The 16,815-nt window shown below is 37.8% G+C and overlaps 1 protein-coding gene across 1 annotated transcript; it reads right to left on the bottom strand.

Annotated features, from left to right (window-relative positions):
- Nucleotides 1-1,642: 1,642 nt before the first annotated feature.
- Nucleotides 1,643-14,821, bottom strand: LOC132999473 (sodium- and chloride-dependent GABA transporter 2-like). Its single transcript, XM_061069155.1, has 14 exons — nucleotides 14,689-14,821; nucleotides 10,236-10,370; nucleotides 9,984-10,124; nucleotides 8,709-8,796; nucleotides 6,341-6,473; nucleotides 4,598-4,732; nucleotides 4,419-4,522; nucleotides 4,004-4,128; nucleotides 3,575-3,687; nucleotides 3,342-3,479; nucleotides 2,917-3,019; nucleotides 2,146-2,246; nucleotides 1,882-2,052; nucleotides 1,643-1,756 (listed from the first exon to the last, which is right to left on the bottom strand). Exons 1-14 carry the CDS (start codon nucleotides 14,819-14,821, stop codon nucleotides 1,643-1,645), a joined length of 1,734 nt encoding a protein of 577 aa, XP_060925138.1.
- Nucleotides 14,822-16,815: the final 1,994 nt, after the last annotated feature.

The following is a 16,815-nucleotide window of genomic DNA, read 5'->3' as shown; positions in this document are numbered from 1 at the left end:
TGCTTCAAACACTTTAATTTTGAGACATGAACATATTGTAGAATGAAGTTGTTACTAATACATCATAGCTTATTCTGCTACGCATAATTTGCACTTTTTATTTGTTACAATTTTAAATTGACGAGACAGTTTGTGCTTGATTGAACTAACACTTCTGTGCATATTCAGTGGATCATTGCTGATTAAGATTTTATTTTAGTAATTCAAGGTAAACTATTTAAAATTCTTTAATTGCAATCAGATTTTCATTTTCATTTAAGTTGAGCTATTCAAAACAACATATTAATGGTTCAAATTTCCACTGGTATCAATCACAAAAAAAATGTTCCGTCAAAACCTTTTAAAACATTTTTCTGTTTGAAGTCTTTGTAGGAGATCCTTAGACCGGTTCTATGAGCTCAGCGTCTCAGTATTGATGCTTGATTAGCATTTATTGTTCACTCCTTCACTCACATTCATAAACATAGAAAATGAACAACATAATTTACCTAGAAAAGGTTTATTAAACAAGTTTCAAGTCAAAAATAACTATGTTTAAGGCACAATAAGTTTTCTGACACATTCTAGCAGCAAATGGCTTGATACTTATTCGAAGACCCAAGGAGGTAAATGTATTTGGCTTAACTTGGTCCTTGCTTATTTAGCTATATATGTAAATATAGTAAGATTTCACAAAGAAAACATATGTAATGAAATAGAGTTCTTTAAATACTAACAATTCCAACAATATATTTTTTAAAAGACTTCGCTGGTGTCAAGTTTGTTTTGGCTCATTTTAAATTGAGCTCACATCATTACAGTAAGAAAGTCTACTTGGAAATCAAGTAATGATAGACAATGTTGATGATGGTTTTGATAGTTTCAGGAGCTTTTCACAGTAGCAATCACATTGCTTCTTAAAACATCTGATAATGCTCCACCCATTGGAAGCAATATTATAAAAAATTCCTTTTTTTGCAAGTGAATCAAATAAAAGACTAAGAACCCTGTGATCCTATTAACTTTGAGGTATTTGAGATGTGCGTTACAGGAAAAAGTTTTCAACTAATATTTTGTATATTCTGTGTCACAATGTCATCTAACAAAATATATAAACATTTCATAAACTGTACTATATTCCCATATATCACATCATCGTAAAACAAGTATTAATACCGGTGTGGCGACAAACTTAAATCCAACATAAAACCCAGAAGCCACTGATGAGGATGTGGTTTACAGGCAAAGTAATGCACCTTCCAAGTTGTCCTTTGATGTGTGTGTTGAAAACAAGCAAGCTCAGAGAAGAACAAAGAGATGATGCTTCCTGCTTCCACAGGTCCAACCAGTTGCATAATGGTCCTATACATGACCTCAAGTTCCCGTTTTCCAATGTAAACCAAAAAAGAATATATAAAATACCAGTTCACCACGACCAAGAAAATAACAGAACAAAACAAATGATTAAAGAAGGAAAATACCAACAAAACTTGTCTAAATAATACAAATTATCTAAAATCCCAAAATCAGAAGGAGCCATACAAACTAGATAAAAATAGCTCTAACAAGTTCTAATCATTCTAATGTAGTAAACAATGTGCCGTAAATTCCTCAAAAGAAAAAAAGTAAAGAAAAAAGAAATTGCTGTCAAAGTGACATTCCACTAATTATCGCTCTTTCTTCCACCATTGAAATCAAATGGCGTAGAAGTTATGTTTGTCATTTCCTTTGTCATCACTGGAAGGTCGTCTGCAGGCCGGCAGCTCGTCTTGATACGCTGCAGAAATGTATTCATACTGTTAAAGAAAAGCACAGGCAGCAGCACAGAATACACAGGAAACACAGGTTCCACTTGAGTTTATAGATTTAAATCCTTGAAAAAAAAATGTCAACAGCACTGACCTCCCACAGAGTCCCTTTTCCTCTGGCCAGTTTGCAGATCATGACGACTGGAATCATTACAAGAGACGATAAGGACAGGAACCAGCCGATCCAGTAAGCCCACCATGGATACACATACGAGTTGTTGAACCTCAGCGGGGTGTATCTCAGGACCAGAAATACAAGTGTTCCCTGTGAAGTGTTAAAAGGAATATTTTACATTGAGGGATAAAAATAGAAAATTACATGTTGCATGTTACATTGTTACATGTTAACGACACTTACACTGCAAACGAGAGGGGTCACGTACATCCAGCTGAACTTGAACAGGGACAGAGGTTTGTACCCGATCATGTCCTCAATGTTGTTACTGAAGCGTTCAGCACCTACGAGTCAAACACATAACATCCAATACAGATTAATGCAATAAGAATAATCCAGTAAGATTATAACATACATTACTGTACATAGCTAACTGTTTGTAATTCTTAAAGTATATTTTGATGCTCCTGCTTTTGTACTTTTGCTTAAGTATAATTATAAATACAGTGTTTTTACTTTTACCTCTTACTGTGGTACTCCTACTTTTATATATGTGAAAGAGTGCTTAGTTCTTCTAGTGGTAATATTTTATTCTACCGAAAAGAAACTGGTGTTTGATGAACTGGTAAATTGGCAAATTTGAAAAAAAAAGTCAATTAATTACCAGTTGTACAGTAATCCTACATAAATTACTGTATCATGGATTTTTATTCTAAAAGAATTCATTCCATCAGCAAAAGTTGCCTTCATTAAAAATTATACCTTAGAGACCACTACTGGCTTAAACTAATACTAACAAGCGTCTAGCTTGTGCTGTCCAAACAAATTCCATATTTTTTCATAGAAATATAATGCAAATTATAGCTTTAAATTATTTTATCATGACAAAACAACATGTTTTTCCAAAATATTCTCCTATGATATTGGTTGTCGGGTGTGTGATCTTTATGAGCTGAGTGTTTATCACTAAACCAAAACCCAAAGACTACTGCACGGTTGAAAGCTGTTTCTCACCATAAATCCACCCAATGATGACTGACTGGAATATTGCCATCAGCAGCAGAGTGGGACCACTGCACACGTAGTGGTCAAAGATCTGCAGGATGTATGCTCCCCCCTACAATTCAAACAGGCCACGGATTGGTCCAAATAACAATAAACATTTATTTTGCGATAAGTAAAAAAGCTTGAACAGAAGTTAGCACTCATTGACTTTTACATGCTGTATATTGTCACTAATTACTTTAATTATATTGGATTTGGCTGCAACGCTGTTTACCCCTGAAACTCCAGAAGTGTTTTGTCCATCGGCAAAGTTGTGGCTCAATAACGGGTGAATTTTCATTTTTGGGTGAACTATCCCTTTAATTTATCATACTGCACATAAAGAAGCACTCTCACATGATGAACTCCACCTGACCTGACCTGAATGGACTCACCTCTGTCACCAATAAGAGACCTAACACGTAACACACAACACTGATGAGAATCAGAAGAAGCTCTCTGCGGTATCCTCTCCGGATTTGGGAAGGGTAGATGTCTGCCACAGAGGTCATGATGCTCTCGAGCCCAGCAAACTGGAAAGGGACAGAAAGTTAAGTGTAGAGAAGTTTCCCTCCCTCCCCAATTTTTTTTAACTTTTTATAAGTAACATATAAGGAAGACTGCTGACCTGACCGTCTATTCCCAACAAGACAATCATGGTGAAGAAGCACACAGACCAGACCTGAGGCCACGGCAGGAGGGTCACAGCCTGTGGGTACACTATGAAGACAAGGCCGGGGCCTGTGGAGAGAAACCATTGCTGAGAAGATCAGTGTTGTCTGATCGAGTGTTGACTTGGTCCTTTAACCTAAGAAGGACAATGCCAGGAAGGCTTAAATTCCATAAAGAGTGTCAGAGCCAATATGTGACAGAATGTACAGATAAAATAAAACAATTAGATGTGTGTAAACTTTTAATATTTACCAGTAATGACAACAATCCAGTTGTCCTCACATTTTTATAATTAAAATCGATAAGGAAATAGTGAGTAAAAATGTTGTCACAACATCCTATTGTGTGAGAGTTTAACCGCTTTCCTGTAGATTCACATTCGTACCTGACTCAGCAACTGTTGAGATGTCGACGCCCTGTTTTTGTGACATGTAGCCCAGAATTGAGAAGATGGCAAAGCCAGAAATAAAGCTGGTGCCACTGTTCAACAAGCAAAGATAGAAGGAATCTCTGCAAATCACAAATCACAAACACTGCAGCATCAGTATAGGCAAGCTGACTTACACCTTTAAATCCAAACAAAATGAAAATGCATCAAAGCCAATTTACAGATAATACAGATTACTGAGGTTGACATTGAAATCAATATTTCACATAAGCTGTCTTCTGTAAGGAATCACATTAACTGCGTTTAGCAGAGTGATGCCACATACCAGTTTATAGTCAAGTCCTGTATTTGCAATATCACATTGATTTAGCTGCAAACCATTTGGATGCTAATGATCTTATGAAGCACTCACCTGTAGCAGTTGTTGTTGTACTTGTTGTAGCTCCCAAACGTAGTCAGACATCCCAAACATATAGCATAGGAATAAAATATTTGTGTTCCAGCATCCATCCAAACCTGCGGAAAAAATATATTTTAACTGTCACAATAACCCAGTGAAAGTTAGAGCGCAGTCGGAGATGATGAGGATACCTGAGGGTCGGCGAGCCGTGCGGGATTGGGGTGCAGGTAGTACTTGATGCCGTGGAGGGCTCCAGGAAGCGTAACTCCTCTGAGAAACAGCAACACTAACATGACGAAGGGAAATGTGGCTGTGAAGTAGGTAGCCTGCATTTGAACAGAAACAAACGTTGCTACAAATGACCCACAATAGAATATGAGCCACATTGAGAGGTAGAGTTGATGGTAGGTGTGATCCTGCAAAGTGGTGGTGGTATTCCATTCCACCAGGATGTTTAAAAAAACAATAATTTCTAGTCCTGTGGTGTTTTTTAAATAGCGTTTGATTATTTATTATGAATCCTGGTAAATATCTACCTGACCGAACATTAACTTATAGTAGGTTGAAGTTAAACTGTAACGACTTTTCTGAAAGTTATGAGGGACTTTGGGGGCCCGAGGCAAAAGGGACCTGCCCTTGACATTCTTGTCTTCAAGCGAACAAAAATATGCAAAACTGTAAAAAAAAAAAAAAAAAAAAAAACTCTTGGCAAAGTTGTCGTATAACTGTCTATTCTATTTTAGTTCTCACTTAAATCTCATTCCCATGGACCGACATACGCTTTTTTCTCAAATTGGGCCCCAGGCATTTGCCTGTTTTGCCAACCCTGTTGCAACATGATGGTGGATTCCCTGAAGCCAAAGCAGTAGTAGTTCAGGCTTGGATTCAAATCATATCATGATTATTTTGACAGATATTGAGGTTGTCACCAATTATAAGAAATTATAATTTTTTCATTTTACCGAAAATCTTGATGTGATTTTTGCTGGGGTTTGCTGGGATACCTTACAAGTCTGTTCCCTCTTTTATGAGGATTACGGTTTGTAGGCTGGGGGCTTCTCTGATGTGGCACAATGCTTCATTTATAATGGATTGTTGTACATTATCTCCTGAACGACTGTAGCAGTGCAGATTTAACAATTGCATTCAGCCACATTGCGCCTTTGCTTGAACCTTAAGATGAAACTGTGAAACTCCATGTAAGTAAAGGTATGTGACTTCAGAAGAAAGTTGAAGAATTTCACAAAATAATGTTTCAGCATTTTGGACAATTTATTTGTGGACACAGTTAGCACTCCCTGACTTGTTCTCCCTGTGTGTGGGGTCGTCTGCAGGTGCAGAGCCTCACTCATCTGTCATCAAGCCTCACGCTGACTGATCATAGCATCTGCTCCCACTCCTTCTGTTCTGGCTCCGGTCCCTGCACTCTGGATAACCGTCTGAACCTGTTTCCTTTACCCCATCACTCCTGCCCTAGACTGCACCCTGGCAATAAATACCTCCACGTCTGTGTTTGCAGCTGGTTTCACCTGTCCAACAATTCCACTTAACACATGTTGTTCAACTTGGTGACATTAACGGGTTGCCCTGCAAATTGAAGACTTTGGTTGATTGCATAAACATAATTGTAATACCACATAATTCAATGAGTAAACATCTGCTGCTGTAGAGACCAAAAGGGAAACAGATGTGACAGAACAAATAATGGAGCGAACATATGTTTCTAATAATCTACAAAAGCCCTTTATGACCTCTATATACGCTGTTTTCAAGATCAGAGCATGTATCAAATTTTTCAATTTCAGCTTATTGAGAATGCTTCTCTATAAGTCACCAAAGTAAAAATAAGAAAAATCGACAAAAAATAAGGAAATTTATGAAGGTCTTTGACACAAAAGGAATACTTTCTGAAGGAAGCTTGTCGTTGTTGTTACCTTTCCTGTGGACCTCACTCCTTTCCAGACACAGAAGTAGCAGATGATCCAGGCCAGCAGAAGGCACAAAGCAAGGTCCCAGCGTATATTTCCCAGGGCCTCGATGCCGGTGGATATACTTAACACCCGTCGTCTGAAAGGATCAGTGCATGGTTAATAAACATGAACCAGTTAATGTGCAGGAACAAAACATACTCAACACATCCCTCAGTCTCGTGTTTAGACAACAGAAAACAGCATCAAATGTATAATCTGAAGCGAAGTGGACAAAATGATGCAAACAAACCTGCCCCACTATAGATGTATTCTTAACTATACAAACAATAATATGCTGATAATATACAGTATTGTATCAATGCAGCCAATGAAATACTCTATTTTTTTATGACAAAAAGTGTGAAAGTGGCATTAAAGCAAGATTGAATGGATATGGGTTTAGATTTCCAATACACATTTTAATCACAACCGGATAACCAAACAGTCATCTTGATTACGTGAACGCTCACAAGTCTTTAACGTAGGGACATTTTGAGGTGGTTAATGTAGTAGCTGAAATAAAAAAATGTGCTCAAAACACACTGAAAAATACAGAGAATAACGAAAATGTATGTGTGACAAAAGACCGGAGTGACCCAAAGGTCTTCAGTTGTTTTAAGCTTCTTCTTTTTTTACTCGTAAATCCATTAACCTTGGGCCATGGCTCATTTGAGCATATGAAGCCTGAGAAATAAAATGGATGAAAACTATTCCAGTCCTACACGTATTTGCTGAAGTACGTATACATAGTTGTACTTCCTTTGGTATCTGTATAAAGTATATTTAGGGATTTTGCACTGTCCATACACCAGCTAGATAGCAAAACGATGGTGGTGCAGGCTATTTGGGTGAATATTCACCTGCCACCCTCGGAATGTTTGATCATATTTATATAAATATCTGATGCAATTTAAACAATGCATGCAATTTGGACTACACACCTCCACAGATTACCATCTGAGGAAAAAACAGCATCTCAGTAGCAAATTCCTGCCAGGTCATAATGCATGAACCACAACTTGACCAATGTTCCTGAGCACTGCTCACAGGCTGTATCATTTAGATTTGTTAGGACGCAAACACAGACACAAGATGAAGGCATGCAGGTACAGGAAGTGAAGATAATTTATTGGGAAATAAAGAAGCTTACAGGCTTAAGGACGCTGGCAGACAGACAAACGCAGACAGAGAAGCCAACTTCAGAAGTCAGTGAGGTGCACGTGAGGACGAAAACACAAGGAACAGAACATCAACGTGAGGTAACACTGGGAGCTGAGCAGGCGAACTGACAAAGAGCACTGGGAGCACAGAGGCTATAAATCCACAAGGGAGGATGGATTATGGGACCAAGGTTCAACACACCATAGAGGGGAGATAACCACAGAGAAATCCAGACTAAGACAAGAAGTTAAATGACCACCAGAGAAATAATGAAAATAGTTCAGAGAAAGAAAATACACAGGATTGGTGTGGGAGAATGCACCCCCTCTGTTTTCATGAACACTGTGCCACTATTCTTCCCTTCCCCCCTTCTTGCTAACAACCTCATCACAGTGCCCCTTATCCTGAAACCCCTTCCTGCCTTTTGCTTGTAAAGCTTTGTGAATGTTAATCCCAATGTCTATACATTTTGATAAAGGCTACAATTTGCATAATCACCCTCTCTCCCCACTGTATAAATGTCCCACTGTCTTTCACTCTGGGCCAGTCTGTTGTCTCAGAGCCGCTCTGTGCAACAGGTTCACCGGATTCTGGAATACCAATACAGCAAACTTTGAGACTGGACTCTGGTTGTGTTCGGAAAAGTCACTAGGAGGGCAGATCGTGACGAATCTTAGCTTGAAACGCTCACAACTTTGCTGTCACAAACAAATTCAAGAATCCTGCGGGATAAGGAGAATAAAGATTTGTGTATGTGATGTATATGATGTGTATTTGGAAAATGATCAAGATTTGTTCTGTTCTGTTGATAGCCTCTTTACATGCATTGTTTAAGTTATCCAGTACGTTGTTTACAGGGTGTCAGTCTATGTTTGTATCTCTGCGCAGACCCCAGGAAGATTGGAAACCACTGTATTGGAAGCTAATGAGGATCTGATCAAAGAAGATTGTGTCATATAATGTCTAAATGTGTCTGACCAAGTATAAGGCATAATTACAGAGAAGCTCTGTTTTCCTTATAGTACAAAGCTGCAGTTTTAAGATTCAGACTCTATTATGTCTTCATTATTGATTTGAAAACATCCATTCTTTCCAAAAGCACAATTTCTTGTTTTCCATTGACAATCAACTTATTTCTATTAAGGTTAATTTCATATAAATGATCACTTACTGCCAAAACTCCAGAACAGACGATGACATATTCAGTGCTGAGGTCCAGTTAGCAGTGGTCTTATAGTCGTTTAATACCACACAAGCATCTGGAATATATCAAATCTAAACACAGTTAAAACCCAAAATCAATGATCAAATGACAAATCAGTAGATTAATCCTCCATGAAAAATTCATACGTTAAGATTTTAGGCAGACATTATATACTTTTACTATAGCACTTAACTTTAACCAGTATGCAAACAATTAATAAATGGTTTATAACACACTGCAATGTAGCTGTAGGCAGATATAAGGACAAGTGTTTATTAATGTACATTATTTAAGCAATTACAACTTCCCATGAAAACATTTTATATTATTACTAGGGCTGGGCAAGTTAACTAGTTAATTACGAGTTAACTCAAGTGATGAGTTAACTCGATTAATTATTTTATCTCGCATTTAACTCAGGTTTGATTATTTATTGTTTTATTGTGAAAGTCAGGCTTTTATTTTGTGAAAGTCTGTTGCTGACTGCTGCGGAACCGGAAAAAAGAAAATAATTGGCGGATAAACAACCATGGATAAGGCTACGGAGCTTTTACATGGCCATTTTCATTTTAAAGTCCTTCCAGACGGCTGAGTCGACAGAACCAAAGTTATTTGTAGCCACTGCCAAGGTGAATTTTCTTATCACCGGAGTACTTCCAGTCTAAAATATCACCTGAATCCAAAACACACAGTTGATATCAGCAAATCACTCAACGAAACAGCGAGCGGAGCGAGGCCTCGGCAGACTACATTAGACGCAGGGAGGAGTATAGATTTTTCATAACGAAGAGGATAACATTAATGCCCTGGCAGTGGCATTGAGCTTTAACTTTGTATTTGCTTTGATAACATTGTTAAGTTGAGATTTACACTGAATATTTTATTTAACTGCAACTGTATTAAATGCTGATGTTAAAAGTGTTTGCACAACAAATGTTATGGCACTTTCGTTCATATGGCAGAACATTGAAAATAAAATTGCGCTATACACTCCTTTTTAATTCATTATTGGATTTTGCGTATACAAATGCGATTAATCGTGATTAATCAGGGAAATCATGCGATTAATCCGATTAAAACTTTTAATCGTTGCCCAGCCCTAATTATTACATCTATGGTTTAAAGAATTTTCTATATACTGCCTATGCTACAAATGCTAAATAGGAGGCTCGAAGTAGCACTTTCGATTATTAGTAAGACATTAAAGGGTTAACCTCGGGATAAATAATTACAGTAGTTCACCTGTGTTCCATGTGTTGTTACAAGTGGCCCAAGGCAACTCTCCAGAGAATGAGGAGAAAAGGTAGAAGAAAGCCCAGGCCAAGATCACCATGTAGCTGATACATCCATAGAAAAGGATAATTTGGCTGGCGTATCCAATGCCTGGAAGCAAAAATAAAACAAAATAAAGAGAACATAATGTTTCCTCAGTATTTCTTCCTTGACTTGATACAGTTATTAGATAGCAGTCCTTGCAGGTGTACAGCACCTTACCTTCAAACAAGGGGCAGAGCTTCCTCCAGCACATGAGTCCTCCCTGACTGGTGTACTGACCCAGTGCTGTCTCCAGGACAAACAGGGGAATGCCACACGTCACAAGGAACAGGATGTAAGGAATAAAGAATGCACCTGCAAGTGTAAATAAAGCACATGTGTTTTATCATTATTACAAACAGAATGGTTTCTGATCCTGGTTTAAATGGGTGGATTTTACTTTGATCATGGTGTGTGTGTGTAGGTGTGAACTGGCTCCACACTGCTGTATTGTGCAAAAGAAACGGTCAGCTGGACTTTCAGAACATGTTAAAACTGGCTAAAAGAAGAGGGCCACATTTAATTTTGTACAGGTTTGTTTGATTTAAAAAAGAAAAGTAAAAAATGTTATTCAACCATCCTATATTTGCTAAAAAAAAAGAGCAAAGGCTAAGATGCTCCGATTGTTTAGGATAAAGGTTTTTAGATTGAATTAAAGAAAAAAATTCTAAATAACATCATTCTATATTTGCTCAGATGCATAGCAGAGAGACAGCCAAATTAAGTTTATTATTTATGTTTTATTTTTTTTAATTTAATTTTTCAATCTTAACAACTTAATAAATTTCAATAATGGCAGAACCTTTTGTGAAGAGACTTCACTCGTTGGTAATTTGCACTACTGCCATTTCCAACGTGGCCTCTGAGATTCATTTCGACAACCTGCTCCATCATCACCATGATGTCAGACACTCACAACCAGATCATGACCTGCCAACATAACGGATGCATGGAAGTATGTGGGCAGTGATGTTACATAGTTTGAAACCTTTTGGACATAAAGGCAGCATAAAATAAGAATAAATTAGCCTTTTGCTGATGCTGCTCACAAATTTACCTGAAACAATGTCAATCAATCAAATTTGATTAGTATAGTCCCCTATTCACAAATCACAATCTGTCCCATACACTCTAAAAAATAATTCACTGGTTCAACTAAAAAAAATGAAGGTAAAACTTTGCATGGATCTTTTTAAGTAGTTTCAACACCTTCAGTTATTGAGTAGATGTTGCGAGTCTTTTATGGTCATACTATTACTTAAGTACATCCAACATGATTTGCTTTGAGCTCTAAATGCTTAATTAAGTTGAATCAACTTAATGTTTACTCAAAAGTTGTTGATATTAAGCTTTCAAATTATTGCATTTAAGTTACTCTAACTTCTTTATTTTAACTCACGTAGCTTAAGTAAGAACAACAAATAACAATTCCAGTTTAATATGGTCAGACTCTTTATTGTAAACACTGTTCAAACAATTTATTCTAACCACGAACAATTATGTCAACATCTGTCTTGGCATCTTGGCATGTATACAAAATATACATGCCAAGATATATCCTACAATACTTGAAACGTTTTTTAGGACAGCAGTTCATTTTTTAAGAGACATTTCCTTCTTGCTCGCCTTCAGACCATCTAGTCCAAGGAATATCTTTTAAATACCTCAAATGTTTTGATCAGTTTTTTTGGATAGCTGAGGTGTATTGCGTATATCCCGTCCCCATTAGCAAGGCACAGGCTCTTGGTACATATAGGTCTTCCAGGACTTGTGTTCTCTTGATCACTATCCTTGCACTGGCTGTGTCAGATATTAGGGCACCTCTGGTGACGACAATCTTCATCACCTCACCAGTAGCCTGCAGTTCACCATTCTGGCATGAATAGGTCAGAAAATATATGGTGTATTAAGTCATCATATTCAAAAACAAGAGCAACACAAAGTACAGTGAACAGTTTGAACATCATTGTTTCTTACCAAGTGCTCTTTGAAGAGGTCCTCCTCCTTTTCTCTAAAATACACCACCATGCAACGGATAGTGACCTCTCTCATTCTTTCCAGTGAATCATCCAGTGAACAGTCAACTCTCCCTCACTGCCAACATTACTGCAACAACATGTTCCTGTAGATTCATGCTGCACAACATCAGGAGACACACACCCTTCTCAGTCACAAGGCAGCACAGGTTCTGGTCCAGGCCCTGGTCATCTCACACCTAGACTACTGTACCTCCCTCCTGCAGGTCTACCTGCTGCTGCCATCCCACCTCTGCAGCTCATTCAGAATGCAGCAGCTCCACTGGTTTTTAACCTAAATTCACTCCCACTACTCCGCTCCTCCGCTCCCTTCACTGGTTACCAGTGGCCGCCCGCATCCGTTTCAAAACATAAGTACTTGCGTACCGTGCTGCGAACCGATCAGGTCCAGTCTACATCCAGGACAAGGTCAATCGTTACACCCAAGCCCGTTCACTCCGCTCTGCTTGGGCCAATCGGCTCGTTGCTACAAAATCACGACTGTTTACTGTCCTGGGTCCTAAATGGTGGAATGAGCTCCCCATCAACATCCGGACAGCAGAAAGTTTACACATCTTCCGCGCAAGCTTAAAACATACCTCTTCCGACTATACCTTGAATACAAGTTTAAACTAATAATTTAGTAGCACTTAAATGGCACTTACGTATAGCACTTTGTAGTTTGGTGTTTTTTAAGAAATTGTACTTTCTTGATTCTCGTTGTTCTGGGTTTGTACCCTCATGGTTGAATGCATTTATTGTAAGTCGCTTTGGATAAAAGCGTCAGCTAAATGAAAAATGTAAATGTAAATGAAAAAAAACAATGAGAAAAAACATTTTGTAACTGCTCATCCACAGAGTGGATAACATTTTTTTGTAGGCTTCGGGGATGTTAGCATCATCCTTGTTCTACCTCAAAGAGCCAATGGGATTTTTCCATAGGCCTTTGGATTATTCTCCACGTTAACATGACTATATGTCCACACCAGTGTCAGTTTTAACATAAAATGCAGTAAAACACTCATTCTCTTACCTTTGCGGTGGCAAAACTAACGCTACACAAGTTCAGTGCCACTTAATGTAATTCGGCTACCTCAACAAAACAAAACAAAGCAACAAAAAGAGACACCAATAATGTTAGCTAGCTAAGAAGGCAGCTATTGCACTTCTGATCATTTCTAAATTTGCTTCGTAATTTAACTTAAGTGCCACGTAAAACAATGATATCTTTCACTCTTTGCTGTTGCAGTTAGTAATTGTGAATAAGACAAGACAAAGATTGTTACTTACCCTAATGATATTCAAATATTAGGACTCCCGTTTCTCTTACCACTTTCTCTTCTTGTAATTGAGGCAACTGCAGTGGAACATGCCCGGGCAAATTTGGGCTTGTTACCAAAATATTTCTACTGGTTGGGTGAACACAGAAATGTGTTACACAAAATGTTCATGTAACAAACATAATTTTATAAGCTAAAAAAGGTCTTTATTTTAAGGGCGATTTACTAACCCCATGGATCGTTTTTTAGAGTGTAGGGATCAACAAGGTCCTTTACCCTCAGCTACAGTAAGGAAGAATTCCCCCCAAAAAAATTTTAACAGGGGGAAAAAAATGTAGAAACTTGAGAGAAAGCCACATGTAAAGGACCCCACTCCCAGGATGATCAGAAGTGCAATAGCTGCCACATGGAGCACTTCCACAAAAGAACAATATTTACAACATAGATGAGAAATGTGTCCAACATAAATGGAGAGGTGTAGCAATGTTGTGTTTATACAAAAAACAAAGTCTGACAGAGATTAATGGGTCAGTATTGAGAATTGTTACGATAATGTGATTTGACATCAAGTAAAATAGTTTTAAAATAACATAGCTGGTATGTTTCTAAAGGGAAATTAAGGAATGGACTATTATTTGATGGTCACCTCTTGACCTTCTTACTTTATGGTCTGTAGAGTCAACACGTAAGTGATGGACTAGAACCACAGTTTAAAAAAAATCATTATGACACTGAAAAAGGTTTATAGCTTCAGTGTAATGCATTAAACCTATTCACCACCTTGTTTAAAAGTACATTAGTAAAGTGGAGTACTGCTTCTTTGATCGACTGACTCATCACAGGAGAGCCGTGTTTTATAATTAAATAAAATATGAAGGGATTCAGTGAAGAATGCGATTCAGCTTTTTGTGCAAACACGGCCACACATTATTTTCATAGCCTTTCATAACCTGTCACATGCTTAACCGTCAGATGTGAAGCAGAGGGAAACACAGACGGAAAGGAGGGGAGGGAGTTTGTATAATACTGAGATTTAAAAAAAAGTGTGTACAGTTTTGTAATCGACAATTTCTGACTTTTAAAATTATGTTTTCAAGTTACTAGAGTTGTTTTCCTTAGTGCACAGTGATTTCAGGTATTTAAATATAACTGTAGTAAAAATGTCAAGACCTAACAAGTGATTCAAAACAAATAACAATCGAATTTGTCTAATAACAATACCACATGTTTCTCTAGTATACAAGGGTAATAATGAATGATTTGTATGAGGTTTGCATATCGGATCTGAAACTTGGTGGGGAGTTATAACTTGAGAGAATAACAAACAGAAGTACTCACCACCACCATTCTTATAACACAAGTAGGGAAATCTCCACACATTTCCAAGTCCAATAATGGCTCCGACCGTAGAGAGGATGAACTCTGTCTTGCTGTCCCACTTGCCACGCTCCTGTATTGTTTCCGAGGTCATCTCTGGAGAAGGAGAGGGCTCGGCCTGCACACAGAGAGTCTGCCACACAACTGAGGCACAGGTCGACTGATGTTGATTTCAACATAGAGCCTGGAGTTTGTGCACCGCTACAATTGACGGCTGCTAAATTATTTGTACCACCAGGGGGACCTCTAGATGAATTTAGAAAATGTGAAAGACAAGCAGTAAGTATGACTAATTTCTGTTTGGACATGGTATTGAGGACTCTGAATGCACAGCTCTCTGCCTCAGCCAAGGAATGACTGATTGATAACTTTAAATATAAAGCACCATTCAGACCAAGGCATTGAAATGTGCTTTACAGAGGCAGAGTTATACAATAAGGCTCAAAGGGAAAGTTCCCAGAAAAATGATAATCCACTCATTATGTACTCCCCACTATGCCGATGGAGGGGTGGGTGAAGTGTTTAATTCCACAAAACACTTCTGGAGTCTCAGGGGTAAACGTGTTTAGAATTCAATTGAAGTTGATGGTGACCTTGACTTCAAACGTAATAACACAACAGAAAAAACACAACATGTCTCCATACTGCTCTTGTGGTGTCATCCAAGTGTCAGCAAGCCCCGACATTCATATTCGACTTGAGACAAGATCATTTACACCATGTTTTAAGCCTAAATTTAAGGCTGGGGTTTCTCATAAGTCACCTTAGTGTTTATATAAGAATGACAACAACATTTAAGTAGTGTCACTTCTCTCATCTCCGGTAAGGTAAAAAAATCACAAATCGCACTTTAAACACAAGGGGGTGGAGTTATTTAATTATTATTCATAATAAAAACTCTTCAAAAGATTGAAAACAAGTATTTTTCCAAAGTGAGGATTGTAATCTGACCAAGAGGGTGAGTGTGAAGTGATTTTGGCGACCCTACACTGATGGAGTTATTTATTATTATATAAAATAGAAAGACAATTAAAATGCTTCAATATTTTTTTTTCAAAAGTGATGTTTGTAGTCTGACCAAGAGGAGACCATCTATGTGTGTGTTTACGTTGGTGACCCTACACTGTTGCAAAAATTGGTATTGTAACAGAAATGTCCCAGACAGAATCAATATTGAATCAAAGCAAAAAATCAAATGGAAACGAATTGAGACCTCAGGAATCAGTGGTGATGCCCAGCCCTATTAAGAAGAGATTAAAAAGACATTAAATTTACATCCATAAAACACTGAAAACAAAGGAATGCAAAGTGATTTATAGAGACATGGCTATTGATTAAGATTTAAAGACATAAAAAAACAGGCTATTGTAATGGACATTTTGTCATTTGTGGATTTGATAATGCATGAGCAGACGTCTATGTGGAAGATTGACTACGTTTTTGATCTATAAGGTCAACTTTAGGTTTAAGGTTATTGCTCAGACACTGATGACATCTCTTGGCGGATGGTTTTGATCTCACATCTGGAGTCTCACTCTATAGGTGATCCGAGGAGAAGTGACAGCAGGATGTCTCCCCCACTGATTAAGGAGGGTAAAAAGCGTGGAGAGAGTGAGATGATGGATGGGTATGTAACAGGTTACATATTTATCTTTTCATGTGATATATGGGTGCGGCAGAGTAATGACAACTCAGAGTGAATGTTTCACACTTCAGGTTGAATGACAGGCCAATATCCTGCTGTACCCGAGGGAACAATTACTTAACACTGTGAAAATGTCAGCTTTAATGCACGTGCTCTCGTCATAAACAGTAATTACAGAATGGAACTTGTGACATAATTCATATGAGAAAACATTTAAAGATTATGAGTGTGCAGGTTTAAATATGCCCTGCGTAAACCCATGGCAGTCTCGTTATTTATAGTTTTTAATATATTAGATATTTTCTTTATGGTAGGCTCCATTATATGACATACTGTATGTTTTCAAGTAATTATCCAATCTTCAACTAGTAGGAGCTGACAAGTTTAAAAATCTATTTGCAATCTAAGGCCTTAGAGTACACAATAGACTTAGGGAGCATGTG

This window comes from Limanda limanda, chromosome 4 (genome assembly GCF_963576545.1).
Source record: "Limanda limanda chromosome 4, fLimLim1.1, whole genome shotgun sequence".
NCBI classification, from domain to species: Eukaryota; Metazoa; Chordata; class Actinopteri; order Pleuronectiformes; family Pleuronectidae; genus Limanda; species Limanda limanda.
This window is presented reverse-complemented; position numbering and strand designations above follow the sequence as displayed.